The sequence below is a fragment of the Salvelinus alpinus genome, chromosome 26 (assembly GCF_045679555.1).
Source record: "Salvelinus alpinus chromosome 26, SLU_Salpinus.1, whole genome shotgun sequence".
Lineage (NCBI taxonomy): Eukaryota > Metazoa > Chordata > Actinopteri > Salmoniformes > Salmonidae > Salvelinus > Salvelinus alpinus.
Window position 1 is genome coordinate 42,124,487 of NC_092111.1, and position 27,936 is coordinate 42,152,422.

General features: G+C 44.6%; 1 protein-coding gene across 4 annotated transcripts in view; it reads left to right on the forward strand.

The window, feature by feature from the left end:
• Positions 1-27,936, forward strand: part of LOC139555332 (FH1/FH2 domain-containing protein 3-like) — a 179,471-nt gene that overhangs the window by 11,935 nt on the left and 139,600 nt on the right. For all 4 annotated transcript variants that reach the window (XR_011670983.1, XM_071369046.1, XM_071369047.1 and 1 more), the window contains exon 2: positions 21,371-21,480. Coding sequence is in view for 3 of the 4 variants with exons in the window: in XM_071369046.1 (XP_071225147.1) it covers positions 21,371-21,480 (110 nt within the window). In the remaining variant the exon portion in view is untranslated. The remainder of the gene's footprint in view (positions 1-21,370; positions 21,481-27,936) is intronic.

The window sequence follows — 27,936 nt, forward strand, 5'->3', positions numbered from 1 at the left end:
GTAGCCTGTCGATGTTTAGGGCCAGGAGTTTCTCTGTACCCTGTCTATGTTTAGGGCCAGGAGTTTCTCTGTAGCCTGTCGATGTTTAGGGCCAGGAGTTTCTCTGTAGCTTGTCGATGTTTAGGGCCAGGAGTTTCTCTGTAGCCTGTCGATGTTTAGGGCCAGGAGTTTCTCTGTAGCCTGTCGATGTTTAGGGCCAGGAGTTTCTCTGTAGCCTGTCGATGTTTAGGGCCAGGAGTTTCTCTGTAGCCTGTCGATGTTTAGGGCCAGGAGTTTCTCTTGTAGCCTGTCGATGTTTAGGGCCAGGAGTTTCTCTGTAGCCTGTCGATGTTTAGGGCCAGGAGTTTCTCTTGTAGCCTGTCGATGTTTAGGGCCAGGAGTTTCTCTTGTAGCCTGTCGATGTTTAGGGCCAGGAGTTTCTCTTGTAGCCTGTGGATGTTTAGGGCCAGGAGTTTCTCTTGTAGCCTGTCGATGTTTAGGGCCAGGAGTTTCTCTTGTAGCCTGTCGATGTTTAGGGCCAGGAGTTTCTCTTGTAGCCTGTCGATGTTTAGGGCCAGGAGTTTCTCTGTAGCCTGTCGATGTTTAGGGCCAGGAGTTTCTCTTGTAGCCTGTGGATGTTTAGGGCCAGGAGTTTCTCTTGTAGCCTGTGGATGTTTAGGGCCAGGAGTTTCTCTTGTAGCCTGTCGATGTTTAGGGCCAGGAGTTTCTCTTGTAGCCTGTCGATGTTTAGGGCCAGGAGTTTCTCTTGTAGCCTGTCGATGTTTAGGGCCAGGAGTTTCTCTGTAGCCTGTCGATGTTTAGGGCCAGGAGTTTCTCTGTAGCCTGTCGATGTTTAGGGCCAGGAGTTTCTCTTGTAGCCTGTCGATGTTTAGGGCCAGGAGTTTCTCTGTAACCTGTAAAACCAGGTAGTTTGATGTTTAAGGCTGGTCATGTAAAACCAGGTAGTTTGATGTTTAAGGCTGATCATGTAAAACCAGGAAGTTGGATGTTTAAGGCTGATCATGTAAAACCAGGTCGTTTGATGTTTAAGGCTGATCATGTAAAACCAGGTAGTTTGATGTTTAAGGCTGATCATGTAAAACCAGGTAGTTTGATGTTTAAGGCTGATCATGTAAAACCAGGTAGTTTGATGTTTAAGGCTGATCATGTAAAACCAGGTAGTGTGATGTTTAGGGCTGATCATGTAAAACCAGGTAGTTTGATGTTTAGGGCTGATCATGTAAAACCAGGTAGTTGGATGTTTAAGGCTGATTATGTAAAACCAGGTAGTTTGATGTTTAAGGCTGATCATGTAAAACCAGGTAGTTTGATGTTTAAGGCTGATCATGTAAAACCAGGTAGTTTGATGTTTAAGGCTGATCATGTAAAACCAGGTAGTTTGGATGTTTAAGGCTGATCATGTAATACCAGGTAGTTTGGATGTTTAAGGCTGATCATGTAAAACCAGGTAATTTGGTGTTTAAGGCTGATCATGTAAAACCAGGTAGTTTGATGTTTAAGGCTGATCATGTAAACCAGGTAGTTTGATGTTTAAGGCTGATCATGTAAAACCAGGTAGTTTGATGTTTAAGGCTGATCATGTAAAACCAGGTAGTTTGGATGTTTAAGGCTGATCATGTAAAACCAGGTAGTGTGATGTTTAGGGCTGATCATGTAAAACCAGGTAGTTTGATGTTTAAGGCTGATCATGTAAAACCAGGTAGTTTGATGTTTAAGGCTGATCAAGTAAAACCAGGTAGTTTGATGTTTAAGGCTGATCATGTAAAACCAGGTAGTTTGATGTTTAAGGCTGATCATGTAAAACCAGGTAGTGTGATGTTTAAGGCTGATCATGTAAAACCAGGTAGTTTGATGTTTAAGGCTGATCATGTAAAACCAGGTAGTTTGATGTTTAATGCTGATCATGTAAAACCAGGTAGTTTGATGTTTAAGGCTGATCATGTAATACCAGGTAATTTGGTGTTTAAGGCTGATCATGTAAAACCAGGTAGTTTGATTTTTAAGGCTGATCATGTAAACCAGGTAGTTTGATGTTTAAGGCTGATCATGTAAAACCAGGTAGTTTGATGTTTAAGGCTGATCATGTAAAACCAGGTAGTTTGGATGTTTAAGGCTGATCATGTAAAACCAGGTAGTGTGATGTTTAGGGCTGATCATGTAAAACCAGGTAGTTTGATGTTTAAGGCTGATCATGTAAAACCAGGTAGTTTGATGTTTAAGGCTGATCATGTAAAACCAGGTAGTGTGATGTTTAAGGCTGATCATGTAAAACCAGGTAGTTTGATGTTTAATGCTGATCATGTAAAACCAGGTAGTTTGGATGTTTAAGGCTGATCATGTAAAACCAGGTAATTTGGTGTTTAAGGCTGATCATGTAAAACCAGGTAGTTGGATGTTTAAGGCTGATCATGTAAAACCAGGAAGTTGGATGTTTAGGGCTGATCATGTAAAACCAGGTAGTTTGATGTTTAGGGCTGATCATGTAAAACCAGGTAGTTTGGATGTTTAAGGCTGATCATGTAAAACCAGGTAATTTGGTGTTTAAGGCTGATCATGTAAAACCAGGTAGTTGGATGTTTAAGGCTGATCATGTAAAACCAGGAAGTTGGATGTTTAGGGCTGATCATGTAAAACCAGGTAGTTTGATGTTTAGGGCTGATCATGTAAAACCAGGTAGTTGGATGTTTAAGGCTGATCATGTAAAACCAGGTCGTTGGATGTTTAAGGCTGATCATGTAAAACCAGGTAGTGTGATGTTTAGGGCTGATCATGTAAAACCAGGTAGTTTGATGTTTAAGGCTGATCATGTAAAACCAGGTAGTTTGATGTTTAAGGCTGATCATGTAAAACCAGGTAGTGTGATGTTTAAGGCTGATCATGTAAAACCAGGTAGTTTGATGTTTAGGGCTGATCATGTAAAACCAGGTAGTTTGGATGTTTAAGGCTGATCATGTAAAACCAGGTAGTTTGATGTTTAAGGCTGATCATGTAAAACCAGGTAGTTTGGATGTTTAAGGCTGATCATGTAAAACCAGGTAGTTTGGTGTTTAAGGCTGATCATGTAAAACCAGGTAGTTTGGTGTTTAAGGCTGATCATGTAAAATCAGGTAGTTTGATGTTTAAGGCTGATCATGTAAAACCAGGTAGTTTGATGTTTAAGGCTGATCATGTAAAACCAGGTAGTTTGGATGTTTAAGGCTGATCATGTAAAACCAGGTAGTTTGGATGTTTAAGGCTGATCATGTAGAACCAGGTAGTTTGGTGTTTAAGGCTGATCATGTAAAACCAGGTAGTTTGATGTTTAAGGCTGATCATGTAAAACCAGGTAGTTTGATGTTTAAGGCTGATCATGTAAAACCAGGTAGTTTGATGTTTAAGGCTGATCATGTAAAACCAGGTAGTTTGATGTTTAAGGCTGGTCATGTAAAACCAGGTAGTTTGATGTTTAAGGCTGATCATGTAAAACCAGGTAGTTTGATGTTTAAGGCTGATCATGTAAAACCAGGTAGTTTGGATGTTTAAGGCTGATCATGTAATACCAGGTAGTTTGGATGTTTAAGGCTGATCATGTAAAACCAGGTAATTTGGTGTTTAAGGCTGATCATGTAAAACCAGGTAGTTTGATGTTTAAGGCTGATCATGTAAACCAGGTAGTTTGATGTTTAAGGCTGATCATGTAAAACCAGGTAGTTTGATGTTTAAGGCTGATCATGTAAAACCAGGTAGTTTGGATGTTTAAGGCTGATCATGTAAAACCAGGTAGTGTGATGTTTAGGGCTGATCATGTAAAACCAGGTAGTTTGATGTTTAAGGCTGATCATGTAAAACCAGGTAGTTGGATGTTTAAGGCTGATCATGTAAACCAGGTAGTTTGATGTTTAAGGCTGATCATGTAAAACCAGGTAGTTTGATGTTTAAGGCTGATCATGTAAAACCAGGTAGTTTGATGTTTAAGGCTGATCATGTAAAACCAGGTAGTTTGATGTTTAAGGCTGATCATGTAAAACCAGGTAGTGTGATGTTTAAGGCTGATCATGTAATACCAGGTAGTTTGATGTTTAAGGCTGATCATGTAAAACCAGGTAGTTTGATGTTTAATGCTGATCATGTAAAACCAGGTAGTTTGATGTTTAAGGCTGATCATGTAATACCAGGTAATTTGGTGTTTAAGGCTGATCATGTAAAACCAGGTAGTTTGATTTTTAAGGCTGATCATGTAAACCAGGTAGTTTGATGTTTAAGGCTGATCATGTAAAACCAGGTAGTTTGATGTTTAAGGCTGATCATGTAAAACCAGGTAGTTTGGATGTTTAAGGCTGATCATGTAAAACCAGGTAGTGTGATGTTTAGGGCTGATCATGTAAAACCAGGTAGTTTGATGTTTAAGGCTGATCATGTAAAACCAGGTAGTTTGATGTTTAAGGCTGATCATGTAAAACCAGGTAGTGTGATGTTTAAGGCTGATCATGTAAAACCAGGTAGTTTGATGTTTAATGCTGATCATGTAAAACCAGGTAGTTTGGATGTTTAAGGCTGATCATGTAAAACCAGGTAATTTGGTGTTTAAGGCTGATCATGTAAAACCAGGTAGTTGGATGTTTAAGGCTGATCATGTAAAACCAGGAAGTTGGATGTTTAGGGCTGATCATGTAAAACCAGGTAGTTTGATGTTTAGGGCTGATCATGTAAAACCAGGTAGTTTGGATGTTTAAGGCTGATCATGTAAAACCAGGTAATTTGGTGTTTAAGGCTGATCATGTAAAACCAGGTAGTTGGATGTTTAAGGCTGATCATGTAAAACCAGGAAGTTGGATGTTTAGGGCTGATCATGTAAAACCAGGTAGTTTGATGTTTAGGGCTGATCATGTAAAACCAGGTAGTTGGATGTTTAAGGCTGATCATGTAAAACCAGGTCGTTGGATGTTTAAGGCTGATCATGTAAAACCAGGTAGTGTGATGTTTAGGGCTGATCATGTAAAACCAGGTAGTTTGATGTTTAAGGCTGATCATGTAAAACCAGGTAGTGTGATGTTTAAGGCTGGTAGGAGTTTCTCCGTAGCCTGTCGATGTTTAGGGCCAGGAGTTTCTCCGTAGCCTGTCGATGTTTAGGGCCAGGAGTTTCTCCGTATCCTGTCGATGTTTAGGGCCATGAGTTTTTCCGTAGCCTGTCGATGTTTAGGGCCAGGAGTTTCTCTGTACCCTGTCTATGTTTAGGGCCAGGAGTTTCTCTGTAGCCTGTCGATGTTTAGGGCCAGGAGTTTCTCTGTAGCTTGTCGATGTTTAGGGCCAGGAGTTTCTCTGTAGCCTGTCGATGTTTAGGGCCAGGAGTTTCTCTGTAGCCTGTCGATGTTTAGGGCCAGGAGTTTCTCTGTAGCCTGTCGATGTTTAGGGCCAGGAGTTTCTCTGTAGCCTGTCGATGTTTAGGGCCAGGAGTTTCTCTTGTAGCCTGTCGATGTTTAGGGCCAGGAGTTTCTCTGTAGCCTGTCGATGTTTAGGGCCAGGAGTTTCTCTTGTAGCCTGTCGATGTTTAGGGCCAGGAGTTTCTCTTGTAGCCTGTCGATGTTTAGGGCCAGGAGTTTCTCTTGTAGCCTGTGGATGTTTAGGGCCAGGAGTTTCTCTTGTAGCCTGTCGATGTTTAGGGCCAGGAGTTTCTCTTGTAGCCTGTCGATGTTTAGGGCCAGGAGTTTCTCTTGTAGCCTGTCGATGTTTAGGGCCAGGAGTTTCTCTGTAGCCTGTCGATGTTTAGGGCCAGGAGTTTCTCTTGTAGCCTGTGGATGTTTAGGGCCAGGAGTTTCTCTTGTAGCCTGTGGATGTTTAGGGCCAGGAGTTTCTCTTGTAGCCTGTCGATGTTTAGGGCCAGGAGTTTCTCTTGTAGCCTGTCGATGTTTAGGGCCAGGAGTTTCTCTTGTAGCCTGTCGATGTTTAGGGCCAGGAGTTTCTCTGTAGCCTGTCGATGTTTAGGGCCAGGAGTTTCTCTGTAGCCTGTCGATGTTTAGGGCCAGGAGTTTCTCTTGTAGCCTGTCGATGTTTAGGGCCAGGAGTTTCTCTGTAACCTGTAAAACCAGGTAGTTTGATGTTTAAGGCTGGTCATGTAAAACCAGGTAGTTTGATGTTTAAGGCTGATCATGTAAAACCAGGAAGTTGGATGTTTAAGGCTGGTCATGTAAAACCAGGTCGTTTGATGTTTAAGGCTGATCATGTAAAACCAGGTAGTTTGATGTTTAAGGCTGATCATGTAAAACCAGGAAGTTGGATGTTTAAGGCTGATCATGTAAAACCAGGTAGTTTGGATGAAGTGATACTTTGCCTGAGACCTGTACACTCTTCAAGCTAATGCCTAAGCTTTAGCTCAGCGGTCTAACCACGGTCTTGTGGCATCATGCAGCACACCCGGGTTTCGAACCCAATGGGTCAGTGCAGATATATAGCAGGCTATAGTTTCTGAAGAACATTTGAGATTCAGGCAATTGATGCATCGCTGTCCAATCCTTCTTCGTGTCATTCTATCTGGCCCTACAGATCCCTGGTTTGTCCGGATAGATGTGTTATGCTATTAGTCCTGTTTCTGAGAGAGAGAGAGAGAGAGAGAGAGAGAGAGAGAGAGAGAGAGAGAGAGAGAGAGAGAGAGAGAGAGAGCGAGAGAGACAGAGACAGAGAAGTGCACTACGACCCTATAGACCTTGGTAGGAAATAGGGTGCCATTTAGGGCATACTCATTGTCGGACCTCAAAACGTGTTCTCATGTGGAGATTAGTCCATCTCGTCCCATGCCATCTGTTGGTTAGATCCAGCTTCAATCCCAAACGATAATAGCCACCATCTATCGTCAAAGATGTAATAAGCTGCTCTCCCTATGCCTTTTTTACATCTGAAATTGAAGTCTCAGACAGCAATTTATTATTTAACTAATAAACTAGTGCCATAGTGAGTTACGTGGTAATCCACAACAGAATGGTGACTGGTTGGTATCCACAACAGAATGGTGACTGGTTGGTATCCACAACAGAATGGTGACTGGTTGGTATCCACAACAGAATGGTGACTGGTTGGTATCCACAACAGAATGGTGACTGGTTGGTATCCACAACAGAATGGTGACTGGTTGGTATCCACAACAGAATGGTGACTGGTTGGTATCCACAACAGAATGGTGACTGGTTGGTATCCACAACAGAATGGTGACTGGTTGGTATCCACAACAGAATGGTGACTGGTTGGTATCCACAACAGAATGGTGACTGGTTGGTATCCACAACAGAATGGTGACTGGTTGGAATCCACAACAGAATGGTGACTGGTTGGTATCCACAACAGAATGGTGACTGGTTGGTATCCACAACAGAATGGTGACTGGTTGGTAACCACAACAGAATGGTGACTGGTTGGTATCCACAACAGAATGGTGACTGGTTGGTATCCACAACAGAATGGTGACTGGTTGGTATCCACAACAGAATGGTGACTGGTTGGTATCCATAACAGAATGGTGACTGGTTGGTATCCACAACAGAATGGTGACTGGTTGGTATCCACAACAGAATGGTGACTGGTTGGTATCCACAACAGAATGGTGACTGGTTGGTATCCACAACAGAATGGTGACTGGTTGGTATCCACAACAGAATGGTGACTGGTTGGTATCCACAACAGAATGGTGACTGGTTGGTATCCACAACAGAATGGTGACTGGTTGGTAACCACAACAGAATGGTGACTGGTTGGTATCCACAACAGAATGGTGACTGGTTGGTATCCACAACAGAATGGTGACTGGTTGGTATCCACAACAGAATGGTGACTGGTTGGTATCCACAACAGAATGGTGACTGGTTGGTATCCACAACAGAATGGTGACTGGTTGGTATCCACAACAGAATGGTGACTGGTTGGTATCCACAACAGAATGGTGACTGGTTGGTATCCACAACAGAATGGTGACTGGTTGGTAACCACAACAGAATGGTGACTGGTTGGTATCCACAACAGAATGGTGACTGATTGGTATCCACAACAGAATGGTGACTGGTTGGTATCCACAACAGAATGGTGACTGGTTGGTATCCATAACAGAATGGTGACTGGTTGGTATCCACAACAGAATGGTGACTGGTTGGTATCCACAACAGAATGGTGACTGGTTGGTATCCACAACAGAATGGTGACTGGTTGATAATCCACAACAGAATGGTGACTGGTTGGTAGCCACAACAGAATGGTGACTGGTTGGTAGCCACAACAGAATGGTGACTGGTTGGTAGCCACAACAGAATGGTGACTGGTTGATAATCCACAACAGAATGGTGACTGGTTGATAATCCACAACAGAATGGTGACTGGTTGATAATCCACAACAGAATGGTGACTGGTTGGTAACCACAACAGAATGGTGACTGGTTGGTAGCCACAACAGAATGGTGACTGGTTGGTTGGTAGTTAAGTCCTGTCCATTGGGATATGTGAACCCCCCCTCCCCCCCCCCAATGCACCATACTTCCAACCCGTACGTCTGACCAGACTGTCACTGGGAGGGCCAGTAGAGTTTCGTCTTCTCCCTGTCGGGTTAGCGGTTTAAAATCCCTCATTTCAAAAACAACAAACTTCTGTCCTTTCCAGTATAGCTAGCTAGTGACAACCAACAGAACACTTGGGGCCAGTTGAGTTTAACCAGTCACCATGCTGTTAACCAGTCACCATGCCAACCAGTCACCATGCTGTTCCCTCTGTATTGATCTATACATGGACACAGCCTCTCTCTAGCTACGGCTAGCGGGCTGGGGCACAGCCTCTCTGTAGCTACGGCTAGCGGGCTGGGGCACAGCCTCTCTGTAGCTACGGCTAGCGGGCTGGGACACAGCCTCTCTGTAGCTACGGTTAGCGGGCTGGGTCACAGCCTCTCTGTAGCTACGGCTAGCGGGCTGGGACACAGCCTCTCTGTAGCTACGGCTAGCAGGCTGAGTCACACCCTCTCTGTAGCTACGGCTAGCGGGCTGGGTCACACCCTCTCTCTAGCTACGGCTAGCGGGCTGGGTCACACCCTCTCTGTAGCTACGGCTAGCGGGCTGGGTCCCAGCCTCTCTGTAACTACGGCTAGCGGGCTGGGTCACAGCCTCTCTGTAACTACGGCTAGCGGGCTGGGTCCCAGCCTCTCTGTAACTACGGCTAGCGGGCTGGGTCACACCCTCTCTGTAACTACGGCTAGCGGGCTGGGTCCCAGCCTCTCTGTAACTACGGCTAGCGGGCTGGGACACAGCCTCTCTGTAGCTACGGCTAGCGGGCTGGGTCCCAGCCTCTCTGTAACTACGGCTAGCGGGCTGGGACACAGCCTCTCTGTAACTACGGCTAGCGGGCTGGGTCCCAGCCTCTCTGTAACTACGGCTAGCGGGCTGGGACACAGCCTCTCTGTAGCTACGGCTAGCGGGCTGGGTCACAGCCTCTCTGTAACTACGGCTAGCGGGCTGGGTCCCAGCCTCTCTGTAACTACGGCTAGCGGGCTGGGTCACACCCTCTCTGTAACTACGGCTAGCGGGCTGGGTCCCAGCCTCTCTGTAACTACGGCTAGCGGGCTGGGACACAGCCTCTCTGTAGCTACGGCTAGCGGGCTGGGTCACAGCCTCTCTGTAGCTACGGCTAGCGGGCTGGGACACAGCCTCTCTGTAGCTACGGCTAGCGGGCTGGGTCACACCCTCTCTGTAGCTACGGCTAGCGGGCTGGGTCCCAGCCTCTCTGTAACTACGGCTAGCGGGCTGGGACACAGCCTCTCTGTAGCTACGGCTAGCGGGCTGGGGCACAGCCTCTCTGTAGCTACGGCTAGCGGGCTGGGGCACAGCCTCTCTGTAGCTACGGCTAGCGGGCTGGGTCACAGCCTCTCTGTAGCTACGGCTAGCGGGCTGGGTCACACCCTCTCTGTAGCTACGGCTAGCGGGCTGGGTCACACCCTCTCTGTAGCTACGGCTAGCGGGCTGGGACACAGCCTCTCTGTATCTACGGCTAGCGGGCTGGGTCACAGCCTCTCTGTAGCTACGGCTAGCGGGCTGGGGCACAGCCTCTCTGTAGCTACGGCTAGCGGGCTGGGTCACAGCCTCTCTGTAGCTACGGCTAGCGGGCTGGGTCACACCCTCTCTGTAGCTATGGCTAGCAGGATGAGTCACACCCTCTCTGTATCTACGGCTAGCGGGCTGGGTCACACCCTCTCTGTAGCTACTGCTAGCAGGCTGAGTCACACCCTCTCTGTATCTACGGCTAGCGGGCTGGGTCACATCCTCTCTGTAGCTACGGCTAGCAGGCTGAGTCACACCCTCTCTGTAGCTACGGCTAGCGGGCTGGGTCCCAGCAGGGTTAAATATAGATAGGCTATGTATAGTCTGTGAGCTTTTCCATTCGTCCGTCTGTCTTGTCTCTGTGTGAGGGAGAGTGACCCTGCTGCCCGGGTGGGTCTTGTGATCTGAGCGTTCTTTTGGACAATGTCATCATGCAGCTAGACTGGACTGGACAGCATGGTAGACCAGTAGAGGAAAGTGGATATCGAGGAAAGTGGATATCGAGGACACGTTAGGTCAGGAAGTGAAGGGGAACTGATATGTGAATACCATTCCGTTGTCCTGACCTGGTTGGCTATATGTCCAGTAGTAAAAAAACAAAATAGGTCTTTGATTCAAAACAGTACACATTGAACCAGCATAATACAGAGACCCTTCGAGGTACTTTAAAACAACTTCCCTTTCACATACTCCACTACTTCTCACTACAGCAGGGATCCGTGACACAGCTGTTGTGACCTCTGGCCTTTTACTGGTGCTGTCTCTGTATGGTGCTGTCTCTGTATGGTGCTGTCTCTGTATGGTGCTGTCTCTGTAAGGTGCTGTCTCTGTATGATGCTGTCTCTGTGTTATGCTGTCTCTGTATGGTGCTGTCTCTGTATGATGCTGTCTCTGTGTTATGCTGTCTCTGTATGGTGCTGTGGCTGTATGGTGCTGTCTCTGTATGGTGCTGTCTCTACGGTGCTGTCTCTGTACGGTGTTGTCTCTGTACGGTGTTGTCTCTGTATGGTGCTGTCTCTGTACGGTGCTGTCTCTGTATGGTGCTGTCTCTGTATTATGCTGTCTCTGTGTTATGCTGTCTCTGTATGGTGCTGTCTCTGTATGGTGCTGTCTCTGTATGGTGTTGTCTCTGTACGGTGTTGTCTCTGTATGGTGCTGTCTCTGTACGGTGCTGTCTCTGTATGGTGCTGTCTCTGTATGGTGCTGTCTCTGTATGGTGCTGTCTCTGTGTTATGCTGTCTCTGTATGGTGCTGTCTCTGTGTTATGCTGTCTCTGTATGGTGCTGTCTCTGTATGGTGTTGTCTCTGTACGGTGTTGTCTCTGTACGGTGCTGTCTCTGTATAGTGCTGTCTCTGTATAGTGCTGTCTCTGTATAGTGCTGTCTCTGTATGGTGCTGTCTCTGTATAGTGCTGTCTCTGTATTATGCTGTCACATCATGGTGCTGTCTCTGAATGGCACTGCACCTGGATGTGGAATTACCTTGGGTCTGTCCCAACTGGCACCCTGTTCCCTGCATAGTGCACTACATTCAACCAGCGCTCTATGGACCTGCACTAAATAGAGCATAGGGTGCCTGTTGAGTTGCAGACGTGGTTTCTCCCTGTGAGCCATGGTCCTGACTGAAATAACACCCAGGTGCATTAGTCATTTTATTTAACTAGGCAAGTCAGTTAAGAACAAATTCTTATTTACAAGGACGACCTACCGGGGAATAATGGGTTAACGGTTACCTTTCGGTTACTGGCCCAACGCCTACCTGCTCTAACCACCAGGCTACCTGCTCTAACCACTAGGCTACCTGCTCTAACCACTAGGCTACCTGCTCTAACCACCAGGCTACCTGCTCTAACCACCAGGCTACCTGCTCTAACCACTAGGCTACCTGCTCTAACCACTAGGCTACCTGCTCTAACCACCAGGCTACCTGCTCTAACCACTAGGCTACCTGCTCTAACCACTAGGCTACCTGCTCTAACCACTAGGCTACCTGCTCTAACCACCAGGCTACCTGCTCTAACCACTAGGCTACCTGCTCTAACCACTAGGCTACCTGCTCTAACCACTAGGCTACCTGTCTCTAACCACTAGGCTACCTGCTCTAACCACTAGGCTACCTGTCTCTAACCACTAGGCTACCTGCTCTAACCACCAGGCTACCTGCTCTAACCACCAGGCTACCTGCTCTAACCACTAGGCTACCTGCTCTAACCACTAGGCTACCTGCTCTAACCACTCGGCTACCTGCTCTAACCACTAGGCTACCTGCTCTAACCACTAGGCTACCTGCTCTAACCACTAGGCTACCTGCTCTAACCACTAAGCTACCTGCTCTAACCACTAGGCTACCTGCTCTAACCACTAGGCTACCTGCTCTAACCACTAGGCTACCTGCTCTAACCACTAGGCTACCTGCTCTAACCACTAGGCTACCTGTTCTAAACACTAGGCTACCTGCTCTAACCACTAGGCTACCTGCTCTGACCACTAGGCTACCTGCTCTGACCACTAGGCTACCTTCTCTAACCACTAGGCTACCTGCTCTAATCACTAGGCTACCTGCTCTAACCACCAGGCTACCTGCTCTAACCACTAGGCTACCTGCTCTAAACACTAGGCTACCTGCTCTAACCACTAGGCTACCTGCTCTAACCACTAGGCTACCTGCTCTAACCACTAGGCTACCTGCTCTAACCACTAGGCTACCTGCTCTAACCACTAGGCTACCTGCTCTAACCACTAGGCTACCTGCTCTAACCACTAGGCTACCTGCTCTAACCACTAGGCTACCTGTTCTAACCACTAGGCTACCTGCTCTAACCACTAGGCTACCTGCTCTAACCACTAGGCTACCTGTTCTAACCACTAGGCTACCTGCTCTAACCACTAGGCTACCTGCTCTAACCACTAGGCTACCTGTCTCTAACCACTAGGCTACCTGCTCTAACCACTAGGCTACCTGTTCTAACCACTAGGCTACCTGCCGCCTCTGAACAAGTAACCATACAGTATTGTAGTAGTAATGTGTTAGCTGAGTGTTGTTGTACCACATGTGTTTTAGATGAAGGCACACAGCATTGGATATCAAAGAATTAGGGAGGACGTAAACACACAGTACACACACACACACACACACACACACACACACACACACACACACACACACACACACACACACACACACACACACACACACACACACACACACACACACACACACACACACACACACACACTTTAACATTAACAGGTTCCTTCTCCCTCCCACCGCTGGCTCTAAATGCCCTTCTTAAAAAAACGATAAAAATTTAGGCCAAATGTGAACGAGACTTAATGGTGATCTCTCTCTCTCTGAAAACATGTGTTTACTTTGCCAAAACGAGTGAAATAGATAATAAACAAAAGTGAAATACTGAATACATTTCAAATGTCATATTATGTGCAAATAGTTAACGTATAAAAGGGGAAATAAATACAAATAAATATGAGTTGTATTTACAATGGTGTTTGTTCTTCACTGGTTGCCCTTTTCTTGTGGCAACAGGTCACACATCTTGCTGCTGTGATGGCACATTGTGGTATTTCAGTCAGTAGATATGGGAGTTTATCAAAAATCTGATTTGTTTTCTAATTCTTTGTGGGTCTGTGTAATCTGAGGGAAATATGTGTCTCTAATATGGTCATACATTGGGCAGGAGGTTAGGAAGTGCAGCTCAGTTTCCACCTCATTTTGTGGGCAGTGTGCACATAGCCTGTCTTCTCTTGAGAGCCAGTCTGCCTACGACGGCCTTTCTCAATAGCAAGGCTATGCTCACTGAGTCTGTACATAGTCAAAGCTTTCCTTAAGTTTGGGTCAGTCACAGTGGTCAGGTATTCTGCCACTGTGTACTCTCTGTTTAGGGGCAAATAGCATTCTAGTTTGCACCGTTTTTTTGTAAATTCTTTCCAATGTGTCAAGTAATTATCTTTTTGTTTTCTCATGATTTGGTTGGGTCTAATTGTGTTTCTGTCCTGGGGCTCTGTGGGGTCTGTTTGTAGGTGATGACTTTGTTATGGAAGGTTTGGGAATCGCTTCCTTTTAGGTGGTTGTAGAATTTAACGGCTCTTTTCTGAATTTTAATCAGAAGTGTATCGGCTATTTCTGCTCTGCATGCATTATTTGGTGTTTTACTTCTCTCTCTCTCTCTCTCTCTCTCTCTCTCTCTCTCTCTCTCTCTCTCTCTCTCTCTCTCTCTCTCTCTCTCTCTCTCTGTCTCTCTCTCTCTCTCTCTCTCTCTCTCTCTCTCTCTCTCTCTCTCTCTCTCTCTCTCTGGGTTGGGTTTCATGTTCTGTAGTCTTTATAGCTTCATAATGCAGCTGGGTAATTCCCTTAACAGAGCTGTAGGGTTAGTCCCAAATGGCACCATATTTCCTATTTAGTGCACTGCTTTAGAGCAGGACCCTATGGGCCTTAGTCAAAAGTACTGCACTATGTAGGTAATAGGGTGCCATTTGGGACACAAGCTTAATGTTGAAAACAGCGCCCTGCCACAAAATGATCCCTTTGTTCTCCAGGCTCTACACGACCATCGATCATGTTCGTACCCACCCCGTAAAACAGGCTTCATTTTTACGGGCAACAATTGTTTAGAAAAGGGTGTGAAGGAAACGTTTAAAAAAAAAAAAGCGAGTGATTAAAACAAACTAGAGGGGAGAGACAGATGTCATTCCTGTAGGGGGTCATGTGTTTACCCAGAATACACCACTCTCTACCTCTGTCAACGCTGTTTAAGCCATACCACATTTAAAAGAGCAACTGAAAGTAGTACGAAACTTTTCCTTTTGAAAACAGCGTATGTGGCATCGATTTGAGTCAGAAACATTGATTCTAGTGTCAAAACGTACTACAAAGTGTACATAGATACCTCAGTCTCATCCAAAACTGAGATTTGCTATATAATTAGGAGAAAAAAAATATCTGTCACCGAATGGAGGGTAACCTTTTTCCTTGGGATTATTTCATGCCCACAGTTGGCATCAATTCGGAGCGCAGCTACACATGTCCATTTGGTTTGACATTCGATATCCCTATGGGTTTAGTTAGGGACCATAAGTAAATTACACAATGTCTGTCACGTTCTGACCTTAGTTCCTTTTTTATGTCTTTATTTTAGTTTGGTCAGAGCGTGAGTTGGGGTGGGCATTCTATGTTGTTTTTCTATGTTTTGTTCTATACGTTATATTTCTATGTGTTTGGCCTAGTATGGTTCTCAATCAGAGGCAGGTGTCGATCGTTGTCTCTGATTGAGAATCATACTTAGGTAGCCTGTTTTCCCACTATGGGTTGTGGGTAGTTGTTTTCCGTTTCAGTGTTTGCACCATTCGGGACGGTTTCGGTTTTCATTTTGATTCTCTTGTTCTTTTTGTATTTTGTATTCATTCTCATTAAAAGATATTATGGATACGTACCACGCTGCATTTTGGTCCTCCTCTCCTTCCACCAACGAAAGCCGTTACAATGTCCATTGGGACAATATTTTTAAATGTAGATAGCTTCAAATTGAAACTACTTAAAAAAAAAAAATCAAACCAACTATAAATTGTAGAAATTCATATACAAATATTAAAAGCATTTAATGAGACAACTAAAAAGTGTGCAACATGAAAATATTGTTCCCCATTTACATTGTGTAATTTATTGACAGTCCCTAACTTGCCCAACAGTTAGGCTATCCAAAGTCAAACCAATTTTGCCACAAGCAAGTTGGTTAGCTTGCTAGCTAGTTGAGGCTACTTCCTGACACAATACCTATTTCAAGTTATCTACAAGGGTGAGTGACTAGTAACTGTGTTTTGGCAGAGAGTGAAAGTACAAATGCTTCCCACGTTCAAACACAAGAGACACCCGTCCAAGAAACACATCTCAGTCACATTTCCTACGGAGAGGAGAATTGAAAACGGAGGCTAAATCAGAAAGTTCAGACCCCCGTTAACAAATTGGCATATTTTTTGTGATTTATCCTTTATTTAAGTAGGATTGGAAACTTTGAAGAATGTATTTGGAAAAGTGATGGCACGGGTTTCACTATTACTTTCCTGCTACTCCAATCCAACCCTCTCCAATCCAACCCTCTCCAATCCAACCCTTTCCAATCCAACCCTCTCCAATCCAACCCTCTCCAATCCAACCCTCTCCAATCCAACCCTCTCCAATCCAACTCTCTCCAATCCAACCCTTTCCAATCCAACCCTTTCCAATCCAACCCTATCCAATCCAACCCTTTCCAATCCAACCCTTTCCAATCCAACCCTTTCCAATCCAACCCTTTCCAATCCAACCCTTTCCAATCCAACCCTCTCCAATCCAACCCTCTCCAATCCAACCCTCTCCAATCTGTCAATGAAAGGAGGAAGGTTTGATGCAGTAATTCTAAAGTATTCAAACAATTATGGTATCCAATCCTCGCCAACTGATACACTGGACTCCAAGTATATCGGCCAATCAATCACTCCATTCTTAATTCCAACCCTCAGATGTCCACAGACTAACCTCTCTTTCCCGGTACCATTTTAAAATGTCCTTTTACAATACATCTTTAGATTTTATTGCGATGTCTTACGAGGGTCTTAAACCTGTCTATTTTGAAAATTTCTGGTGAGATTGCCCTAAAAATAAATACTAACTAAGAGAATAATCATATTATACAAGTAATCATATATACAAGCTTGGCACATCTGTATTTGGGGAGTTTTTCCCCATTCTTCTCTGCAGATCCTTTCAAGCTCTGTCAGGTTGGATGGGGAGCATCGCTGCACAGCTATTTTCAGGTCTCTCCAAAGATGTTCGATCAGGTTCAAGTCTGGGCTCTGGCTGGGCTACTCAAGGACATTCAGAGACTTGTCCAGAAGCCACTCCTGCATTGTCTTGGCTGTGTTCTTAGGATCGTTGTCCTATAGGAAGGTGAACCTTCACCTCAGTCTGAGGTCCAGTGAGCTCTGAAGCAGGTTTTCATCAAGGATCTCTCTGTACTTTGCTCCGTTAATCTTTCCCTCGATCCTGACTAGTCTCCCAGTCCCTGCCGCTGAAAAACATCCCCACAGCATGATGCTGCCACCACCATGCTTCACCGTAGGGATGGTGCCAGGTTTCCTCCAGACGTGACACTTGGCATTGAGGCCAAAGACGTCAATCTTGGTTTCATCATACCAGACTTCATTTCTCATGGTCTGAGAGTCCTTTAGGTGCCATTAGGCAAACTCCAAGCGGGCTGTCATGTGTCTTTTACTGAGGAGTGGCTTTCATCTGGCCACTCTACCATAAAGGCCTGATTGTTCGTGTACTGCAGAGATGGTTGTCCTTCTGGAAGGTTCTCCCATCTTCACAGAGGAACTCTAGAACTATGTCAGAGTGACCATCAGGTTGTTGGTCACCTCCCTGACCAAGGCTCTTCTCCCCCGATTGCTCAGTTTGGCCGGACGGCCAGCTTTAGGAAGAGTCTTGGTGGTTCCAAACTTCTTCCATTTCAGAATGATGGAGGCCACTGTGTTCTTGGGGACCTTCAATGCTGCAGAAATGTTTTGGTACCCTTCCCCAGATCTGTGCCTCGACACAATCCTGTCTCGGAGCTCTAAGGACAATTCCTTCGACCTTGTGACTTGGTTTTTGCTCTGACATGCACTGTTAACTGTGGGACCTTATATAGACAGGTGTGTGCCTTTCCACATCATGTCCAATCAATTGAATTTACCACAGGTGGACTCCAATCAAGGTTTAGAAACATCTCAAGGATGATCAATGGAAACAGGAAGCACCTGAGCTCAATTTCGAGTTTCAAACCTACAAACCTGTTTTTGCTTTGTCATTATGGGGTATTGTGTGTATATTTTTTTATTTAATTTAATCCATAAAATCTTGTGCAATACACCGACACATGTCTTGTATTCAAGATCCTAAATGGCCAGGCTCCCCCTCCACTCAGTATTTTTGTTAAACAGAAAACCCAAACATATGGCAGCAGATCCACAAGGTCTGCCATGAGAGGTGACTGTATAGTTCCCTTAAGGAAAAGCACCTTTAGTAAATCCGCTTTCTCTGTAAGGGCTTCCCATGTCTGGAATACACTGCCATCAGACACACATAACTGCACCACATATCACACTTTCACAAATTGCTTGAAGACATGGCTAAAGGTCAATCAGATTTGTGAACATGGTCCCTAGCTGTGTGTTGCCGCTTTCCATGTCTGTTGTCTGTAACTTGTGAGGTGTGGAAACACTTTGTTGTTTTTATTAATTTTGTCTTGCTGCTTTTTGTTCTATGTTGCTCTGTCTTTATGCTATGTCTTGCTTGTCCTATGTTGCTATTGTCTATATTGTAATTGTTTTTAATAACCTGCCCAGGGACTGCGGTTGAAAATTAGCCCGGCTGGCTAAAACCGGCACTTTTACTGAAACGTTGATTAATGTGCACTGTCCCTGTAAAAATAAAAATAAACTCAAATAAACTCAAATTTTATAATAAGTCTGTAACATATCAAAATGTTGAAAAAGTCAAGGGGTCTGAATACTTTCCGACGGCTAAGTGTTGTTGTCCATTAAATTACTACAATTACGATTAAGGGAAAATAATTGTAACGAAACTCTAATTCTTCCTCCTCCTCGGACGAGGAGAGGAGAGAGGGATCGGAAGACCAATTTGCAGCGAGGTATGATGACATGATATTCTTTATTCACAAGACGAAACTAAACACACGAAGAACACTTGATAATATTACAAAACAACAAAACGACGTAGACAGACCTGAACGAGAGAACTTACATAAAACATGAAGAACGCACGAACAGGAACAGACTACATATACTAACGACAACGAAACAGTCCCGTGTGGTGCGAACATACACAGACACTGACACGGAAGACAACCACCCACAAACAAACAGTGTGAAACAGCCAACCTATATATGGTTCTCAATCAGAGGAAAACGTCAAACACCTGCCCCTGATTGAGGACCATATAAGGCTAATTACAAGTGACCTAAACATAGAAACACAAAACATAGAATGCCCACCCCAACTCACGCCCTGACCAACTAAACACATACAAAAAATAACATAAAACAGGTCAGGAACGTGACAATAATAAAGGAAAAAATAAATATTCGTAAAGGTTTTTTATGAATATGGCGACACCCCCACCTCTGCCAGATCTATAAACATTATATCCATTCAGAGAACATTCCAGAAATTTGGAACAGACTTTTGTTAAAACCAAGTCTCAGGCGTTATCAAAATGTCTGTAAAATTAATTCTGCGAGAAAAGGAGGTGGAAACTCCTTTATTTTCAAGTATTGATATAATATCCATCATATCGAAGTAAACTTTCAATCACGCGATGATATGCGGTGTGTGGTCCTCCCCACTACGACTCAGGAAACCGTGCAGTTTATTAGGCTACAGATGAAATTACATTTACATTTACATTTAAGTCATTTAGCAGACGCTCTTATCCAGAGCGACTTACAAATTGGTGCATTCACCTTATGACATCCAGTGGAACAGCCACTTTACAATAGTGCATCTAAATCTTTTAAGGGGGGGGGGGTGAGAAGGATTACTTTATCCTATCCTAGGTATTCCTTAAAGAGGTGGGGTTTCAGGTGTCTCCGGAAGGTGGTGATTGACTCCGCTGTCCTGGCGTCGTGAGGGAGTTTGTTCCACCATTGGGGGGCCAGAGCAGCGAACAGTTTTGACTGGGCTGAGCGGGAACTGTACTTCCTCAGTGGTAGGGAGGCGAGCAGGCCAGAGGTGGATGAACGCAGTGCCCTTGTTTGGGTGTAGGGCCTGATCAGAGCCTGGAGGTACTGAGGTGCCGTTCCCCTCACAGCTCCTTAGGCAAGCACCATGGTCTTGTAGCGGATGCGAGCTTCAACTGGAAGCCAGTGGAGAGCGGAGGAGCGGGGTGACGTGAGAGAACTTGGGAAGGTTGAACACCAGACGGGCTGCGGCGTTCTGGATGAGTTGTAGGGGTTTAATGGCACAGGCAGGGAGCCCAGCCAACAGCGAGTTGCAGTAATCCAGACGGGAGATGACAAGTGCCTGGATTAGGACCTGCGCCGCTTCCTGTGTGAGGCAGGGTCGTACTCTGCGGATGTTGTAGAGCATGAACCTACAGGAACGGGCCACCGCCTTGATGTTAGTAATAAGTTGTGATGAACTTCACAGGGTGGTGGAAGTTGTTGATCTTGATGCTCCTTTCTCCTTTCTCCTTTTTATATATCGAATCAAATCCAATGTATTTATGAAGCCCTTCTTACATCAGCTGATATCTCAAAGTGCTGTACAGAAACCCTGCCTAAAACCCCCAAACAGCAAGCAATGCAGGTGTAGAAGCACGGTGGCTAGGAAAAACTAGGAAACCCCCCTCATAGCCTGGTTCCTCTCTAGGTTTCTTCCTAGGTTCTGGCCTTTCTAGGGAGTTTTTCCTAGCCACCGTGCTTCTACACCTGCATTGCTTGCTGTTTGGGGGTTTTAGGCTGGGTTTTCTGTACAGCACTTTGAGATATCAGCTGATGTACGAAGGGCTATATAAATACATTTGATTTGATTTGATTGTATCTGCGAGCTGTTGTCTAGAGTGAATGTACCAAGATCAGAGGAGACACATTTGCTTATTAACGCAACAGTGTTTGTGACAAAACAGTAAAATGTAAAATGTAAAATGTAAAATGTGACGGAAACACATTGAACTTTAGTTTTTTATTCGGTTCATAAAAATTTAAGCTGAATTATTATTTGTTGTTGTTATTGTTGTTGTTGTTGTAAACTACGTCATCACGGACTGATTTTTATCCGTACCAAGTCAGTTTGGTGGAAACACACCACTGGTGGGGAAATTAGCATATTTTATAATAGTAGCATGAAAATCTGTCGCCAATTGGATGGAAACCTACTGTAACTGCTACTGTCTGTATCTCCTCTCGCTCTAGCTACTGTCTGCTGTACTACTCTTTCTCTCTGTTGTGAAAATCTAGTAATAACATTGTCCTTCATTCTCTCTCTCTCTCTCTCTCTCTCTCTCTCTCTCTCTCTCTCTCTCTCTCTCTCTCTCTCTCTCTCTCTCTCTCTCTCTCTCTCTCTCTCTCTCTCTCTCTCTCTCTCTCTCTCTCTCTCTCTGTCTATCTGTCTCTCTCTCTCTGTCTCTCTGTCTCTCTCTCTCTCTGTCTATCTCTCTCTCTCTCTCTCTCTCTCTCTCTCTCTGTCTCTCTCTCTGTCTGTCTCTCTCTCTGTCTATCTCTCTGTCTCTCTCTCTCTCTCTCTCTCTCTCTGTCTCTCTCTGTCTCTCTGTCTCTCTGTAGCTTGATGACTGTGCATTGCAGCTGTCCCATAATGGAACCTACTTGGATTTGGAGTCTTCTCTGTCTGAACAGAGGGACGAGCTGGAGGGCTTCCAGGAGGACACAGCAGGGTAACACTACCTTACATTGTCTTCATCTATCCCTTGTCTTTCTTTCTTTCTTTCCTGTCGAAATATCTTTAGTTGAGTAGCAAGGATCATGATGTACACAGCACCTGTCTGAGTGGACTGATCCATTGTGGAGGCCGTGGGGACGGTACAGTCCATCAGTCTGATTTGTGCCTGTCTGAGTGGACTGATCCATTGTGAAGGCCGTGGGGATGGTACAGTCCATCAGTCTGATTTGTGCCTGTCTGAGTGGACTGATCCATTGTGAAGGCCGTGGGGATGGTACAGTCCATCAGTCTGATTTGTGCCTGTCTGAGTGGACTGATCCATTGTGAAGGCCGTGGGGATGGTACAGTCCATCAGTCTGATTTGTGCCTGTCTGAGTGGACTGATCCATTGTGAAGGCCGTGGGGATGGTACAGTCCGTCAGTCTGATTTGTGCCTGTCTGAGTGGACTGATCCATTGTGAAGGCCGTGGGGATGGTACAGTCCATCAGTCTGATTTGTGCCTGTCTGAGTGGACTGATCCATTGTGAAGGCCGTGGGGACGGTACAGTCCATCGGTAAAAATAATTTGCTACTAAAATTGTTTTTGGTTATATTATCTTACAACAATGGTGCAATACAAATAAAACATGTATTATTTTATAACAGATGTGCATAATAGCAAAGTTAACCAGGATGTTGGTGTTGAGAACAATGCAGCTGAGTTAAGAGACGAGAAAACAGCCCTTGCCTTAATTGTCTAAGAAAAGTGAGGAGAGATGAAACCCAAACTTAATTAGGGCCAAAATCAATAACTGTTAAATGTGGCTTTATAAATCATCCATATACAGGGGGGAGAACAAGTATTTGAAACACTGCCGATTTTGCAGGTTTTCCTATTTATATGTAGAGGTCTGTAAGCAGTAATATGCTAATTAATTACTTAAAAATCATACAATGTGACTTTCTGGATTTTTGTTTTAGATTCCGTCTCTCACAGTTGAAGTGTACCTAGGATAAACATTACAGACCTCTATATGCTTTGTAAGTAGGAAAACCTGCAAAATCGGCAGTGTATCAAATACTTGTTCTCCCCACTGTATATCTACAGAAATAAAAACAGATCCTGCTTCTGTTGTCTGTTTGAGTGTTTAATAACCTACTGATCACCAGGCCTCAAGCAACCACAACATGTCGGTTTAACAATTTCACAAATGTTAAACTTAGCTATGCTGTAATGAAGGCTTCACACTTTCCCCCCCCCGTTAGACACTTTGTTTTCTGTAATATTTTGGTTAGGTCAGGGTGTGACAGGGGGGATGTTTTTGTGTATTTGTCTTGTCTTGGGTGGTTGTATGGTATAGGGGGTTTTGGGTAGAGTGTATGGGTTTGTGTTGAGTGTAGGTGTCTAGGTAAGTCTATGGTTGCCTGAATGGTTCTCAATCAGAGACAGCTGTCAGTCATTGTCTCTGATTGGGAGCCATATTTAAGGCAGCCATAGGCAGTAGGCTATTGTGGGTAATTGTCTATGTGTAGTGTTTAGTGTCAGCACTATTTTGTTTGAATAGCTTCACGGTCGTCTGTTTGTTGTTTTTGTTCATTTGTTCGTCTTCATAATAAAGAAGATGTCTTTCTATCACGCTGCGCCTTGGTCCACTCTTCCTCATCACGACGATCGTGACAGATTTACCCACCAAACTCGGACCAAGCAGCGTGTTAAGCAGCAGCAGGAGCAGCGCATACAGGATTCTTGGACTTGGGAGGAGATACTGGAAGGTAAGGGACCTTGGGCACAACCGGGAGAATATCGCCTCCCTCGTGAAGAGCTGGAGGTAGCTAAAGCCGAGAGGAGGCGATATGAGGAGGCAGCACGGAGGCAAGGCTGGAAACCCGCGAGTACAACCCAAAAATGTCTTGGGGGGTGGCTACAACGGAGTGTGGCGAAGTCAGGTAGGAGACCTGCGCCAACACCCTATGCTTACCGTGGAGTGCGAGAGTACGGGCAGACATCGTGTTATGCGGTAGAGCGCATGGTGTCTCCTGTACGTGTGCATAGCCCGGTGCGGGTTATTCCACCTCCCCGCACTGGCAGGGCTAGATTGAGTATTGAGCCAGGTGCCATGAAGCCGGCTCAACGCGTCTGGTCTCCAGTGCGTCTCCTCGGGCCGGCATACATGGCACCAGCCTACACAGGCCAGTGCGGGTTATTCCACCTCCCCGCACTGGTCGGGCTACGGGGAGCATACAACCAGGTAAGGTTGGGCAGGCTCAGTGCTCAAGGGAGCCAGTACGCCTGCATGGTCCGGTATATCCGGCGCCACCTCCCCGTCCCAGCCCAGTACCACCAGTGCCAACACCACGCACCAGGCTTCCAGTGTGTCTCCAGAGCCCTGTTCCTCCTCCACGCACTCGCCCTATGGTGCGTGTCTCCAGCCCGGTACCACCAGTTCCGGCACCACGCACCAAGCCTCCTGTGCGTCTCCAGAGTCCTGTGCGTCCTGTTGCTGCTCCCCGCACTAGCCTTGAGGTGCGTGTCCTTAGCCCGGTACCTCCAGTTCCGGTACCACGCACCAGGCCTACTGTGCGCCTCAGCCAGCCAGAGTCTGCCGTCTGCCCAGTGCCGCCTGCACTGTCCGTCTGCCCAGAGCCGCCTGCGCTATCCGTCTGCCCAGAGCCGTCAGAGCTGCCCGTCTGCCCAGAGCCGTCAGAGCTGCCCGTCTGCCAGAGCCGCCAGCCAGCCAGGATCTGCCAGAGCCGCCAGCCAGCCAGGATCTGCCAGAGCCGCCAAAGCGGGTATTGACTATGGTGGAGTGGGGGCCACGTCCCGCACCCGAGCCGCCGCCGTAGGAAGGCCCACCCGGACCCTCCCCTTCTGTGTCAGGTTTTGCGGCCGGAGTCCGCACCTTTGGGGAAGGGGTACTGTCACGCCCTGGCCTTAATTATCTTTGTTTTCTGTAATATTTTGGTTAGGTCAGGGTGTGACAGGGGGGATGTTTGTGTGTATTTGTCTCATCTTGGGTGGTTGTATGGTATAGGGGGTTTTGGTAGAGTGTATGGGTTTGTGTTGAGTGTAGGTGTCTAGGTAAGTCTATGGTTGCCTGAATGGTTCTCAATCAGAGACAGCTGTCATTCATTGTCTCTGATTGGGAGCCATATTTAAGGCAGCCATAGGCAGTAGGCTATTGTGGGTAATTGTCTATGTGTAGTGTTTAGTGTCAGCACTATTTTGTTTGAATAGCTTCACGGTCGTCTGTTTGTTGTTTTTGTTCGTTTGTTCGTCTTCATAATAAAAGAGGATGTCTTTCTATCACGCTCCGCCTTGGCCCACTCTTCCTCATCACGACGATCGTGACAGACCAGCCTCTCTGGTATTATTTATGATTAATTTAGTGTTGTTTACACTCTTCCAAAGTGTCAGAAAAATTATATTTATAATAATAATAACCCTCCTTTTTCCTTCTTATTGTTATTATTACTATTATTGTTGTTATTATTGCTATTATTGTTGTTATTATTACTGTTATTGTTGTTATTATTACTGTTATTGTTGTTGTTATTACTGTTATTGTTGTTGTTATTACTGTTATTGTTATTATTATTACTATTATTGTTGTTATTATTACTGTTATTGTTGTTGTTATTACTGTTATTGTTGTTATTATTACTGTTATTGTTGTTGTTATTACTGTTATTGTTGTTATTATTACTATTATTGTTGTTATTATTACTGTTATTGTTGTTGTTATTACTGTTATTGTTGTTGTTATTGTTGTTATTGTTGTTGTTATTACTGTTATTGTTGTTGTTATTACTGTTATTGTTGTTGTTATTACTGTTATTGTTGTTATTATTACTGTTATTGTTGTTGTTATTACTGTTATTGTTGTTGTTATTACTGTTATTGTTATTATTATTACTATTATTGTTGTTATTATTACTGTTATTGTTGTTGTTATTACCGTTATTGTTGTTATTATTACTGTTATTGTTGTTGTTATTACTGTTATTGTTGTTATTATTACTATTATTGTTGTTATTATTACTGTTATTGTTGTTGTTATTACTGTTATTGTTGTTGTTATTGTTGTTGTTAGTACTGTTATTGTTGTTATTATTACTATTATTGTTGTTATTATTACTGTTATTGTTGTTGTTATTACTGTTATTGTTGTTGTTATTGTTGTTATTGTTGTTATTATTACTGTTATTGTTGTTATTATGATCATCATTATAATAGTAATTAGTGTCATTATCAATAGTAGACTTAGTATAGCAGCCTTGTATAACCACCATGGAGCTGTAGGCCTAAGAGCGCATCCTGTTTAGTCTTACTAAGGCCTATTTTTCAATACTTACAGTGCCTTCAGATAGTATTCAGACCCCTTGACTTTTTCTACGTTTTGTTACGTTACAGCCTCTTCTAAAATGGATAAAAAAAATAAAAAAAAATCCTCAGCAATCTACACACAATACCCTATAATGACTAAGTGAAAAAAATTAAAATAAAAATTATTTGAAAATTGATATATATATAATAACTAAAAACATATTTACATAAGTATTCAGACCGTTTGCTATGAGACTCAAACTTGAGCTCAGGTGCATCCTGTTTCCATTGATCATCCTTGAGATGTTTTACAACTTGATTGGAGTCCACCTGTGGTAAATTCAATTGATTGGACATGATTTTGAAAGGCACACACCTGTCTATATAAGGTCCCACAGTTGACAGTGCACGTCAGAGCAAAAACCAAGCCATGAGGTCGAAGGAATTGTCCGTAGTGCTCAGAGACAGGATTATGTCGAGGCACAGATCTGGGGAAGGGTACCAAAACATTCTGCAGCATTGAAGGTCCCCAAGAACATGGTGGCCTCCATCATTCTAAATGGAAGAAGTTGGGAACCACCAAGACTCTTCCTAGAGCTGGCCACCTGGCCAAACAACAATCAGGGGAGAAGGGCCTTAGTCAGGGAGTAGTCATGTTTTTCAGCGGCAGGGACTGGGAGACTAGTCAGTATTGGGAAAAGATGAGCGGAGAAAAGTACAGAGATATTCTTGATGAAAAGCCCTCAGGACCTCAGACTGGGGTGAAGGTTCACCTTCCAACAGGACAACGACCCTAAGCACACAGCCAAGACAATGCAGGAGTGGCTTCGGGACAAGTCTATGAATGTCCTTGAGTTGCCCAACCAGAGCCCGGACTTGAACCCAATCGAACATCTCTGCCAAGACCTGAAAATAGCTGTGCAGCGACACTCCCTGTCCAAACAGACAGAGCTTGAGAGGATCTGCAGAGAAGAATGGGAGAAACTCCCCAAATACAGGTGTGCCAAGCTTGTAGAGTCATACCCAAGAAAACTCGAGACTGTAAACGCTGGCAAAAGTGTTTCAAAAAAGTACTGAGTAAAGGGTCTGAATATTTCATTAAAAAATTTAAAATACAATTCTGAACCCCATTTTGCTCATTATGGGGTGTTATGTAAATACGGCTGTTACGTAACAAAATGTGGGATCTGAACACCTTCCGAAGGGACTGTATATATATGTATCTAGTATCTGCATGGAATCTAGTATCTAGGGGCTTTTGTATCAACCAATCATTTATTCGTTCATGTCACAGGAATCATTCATGATTTGAAATGCAATCAATTTTTTTTTATTTAAATTAAAATAACAAATATACCATTGAATAATTAGCGTAAACAGTACATTGACCTAAAATATCCCATTTTCAGAAATTCACGAATGAACTCAACTGTTTTTTTAGTATTTATTGTAGTAAATGCTTTAGATTTTTTTTTTATTGCAGACTCTCTCTGGTATGCTAAGAATTTATTGAGTTTTGTTTACATTGTCCCAAAACGTATATTGTACCTGTTTGGCAGCACTTGCTCCTTACCTCATGTATCTTGATCTCCAGTATTTTCCACAACTAGTCAAATTACTCCACACATCTGACTTCCCCCCCCTGAGCAACCAGTAAACATTCCCCTTTACCTCCTGAGCAACCAGTAAACATTCCCCTTTACCTCCTGAGCAACCAGTAAACATTCCCCTTTACCTCCTGAGCAACCAGTAAACGTTCCCCTTTACCTCCTGAGCAACCAGTAAACATTCCCCTTTACCTCCTGAGCAACCAGTAAACATTCCCCCAATTTCGAGTTTATTTGTCACGTCCTCTGCATCCATTTTGCTGTTAGATGTGTTCAGAGTTTGTTATAACCATTTTAGAAACTGTTTTTTAGTCTCTCGGTCCCAGATTTGATGCACCTGTACTGACCTCGCCTTCTGGATGATAGCCAGGTGAACAGGCAGTGGCTCGGGTGGTTGTTGTCTTTAATGATCTTTTTGGCCAGGGAGTGTACCCCTGGTGATGTGTTGGGCAGACCGCAATACCGCCTGGAGAGCCCTGCGGTTGCGGACTGGTCCGTTGCTCTACAGCCCGACAGGACGCTCTCAATGGTGCATCTGTA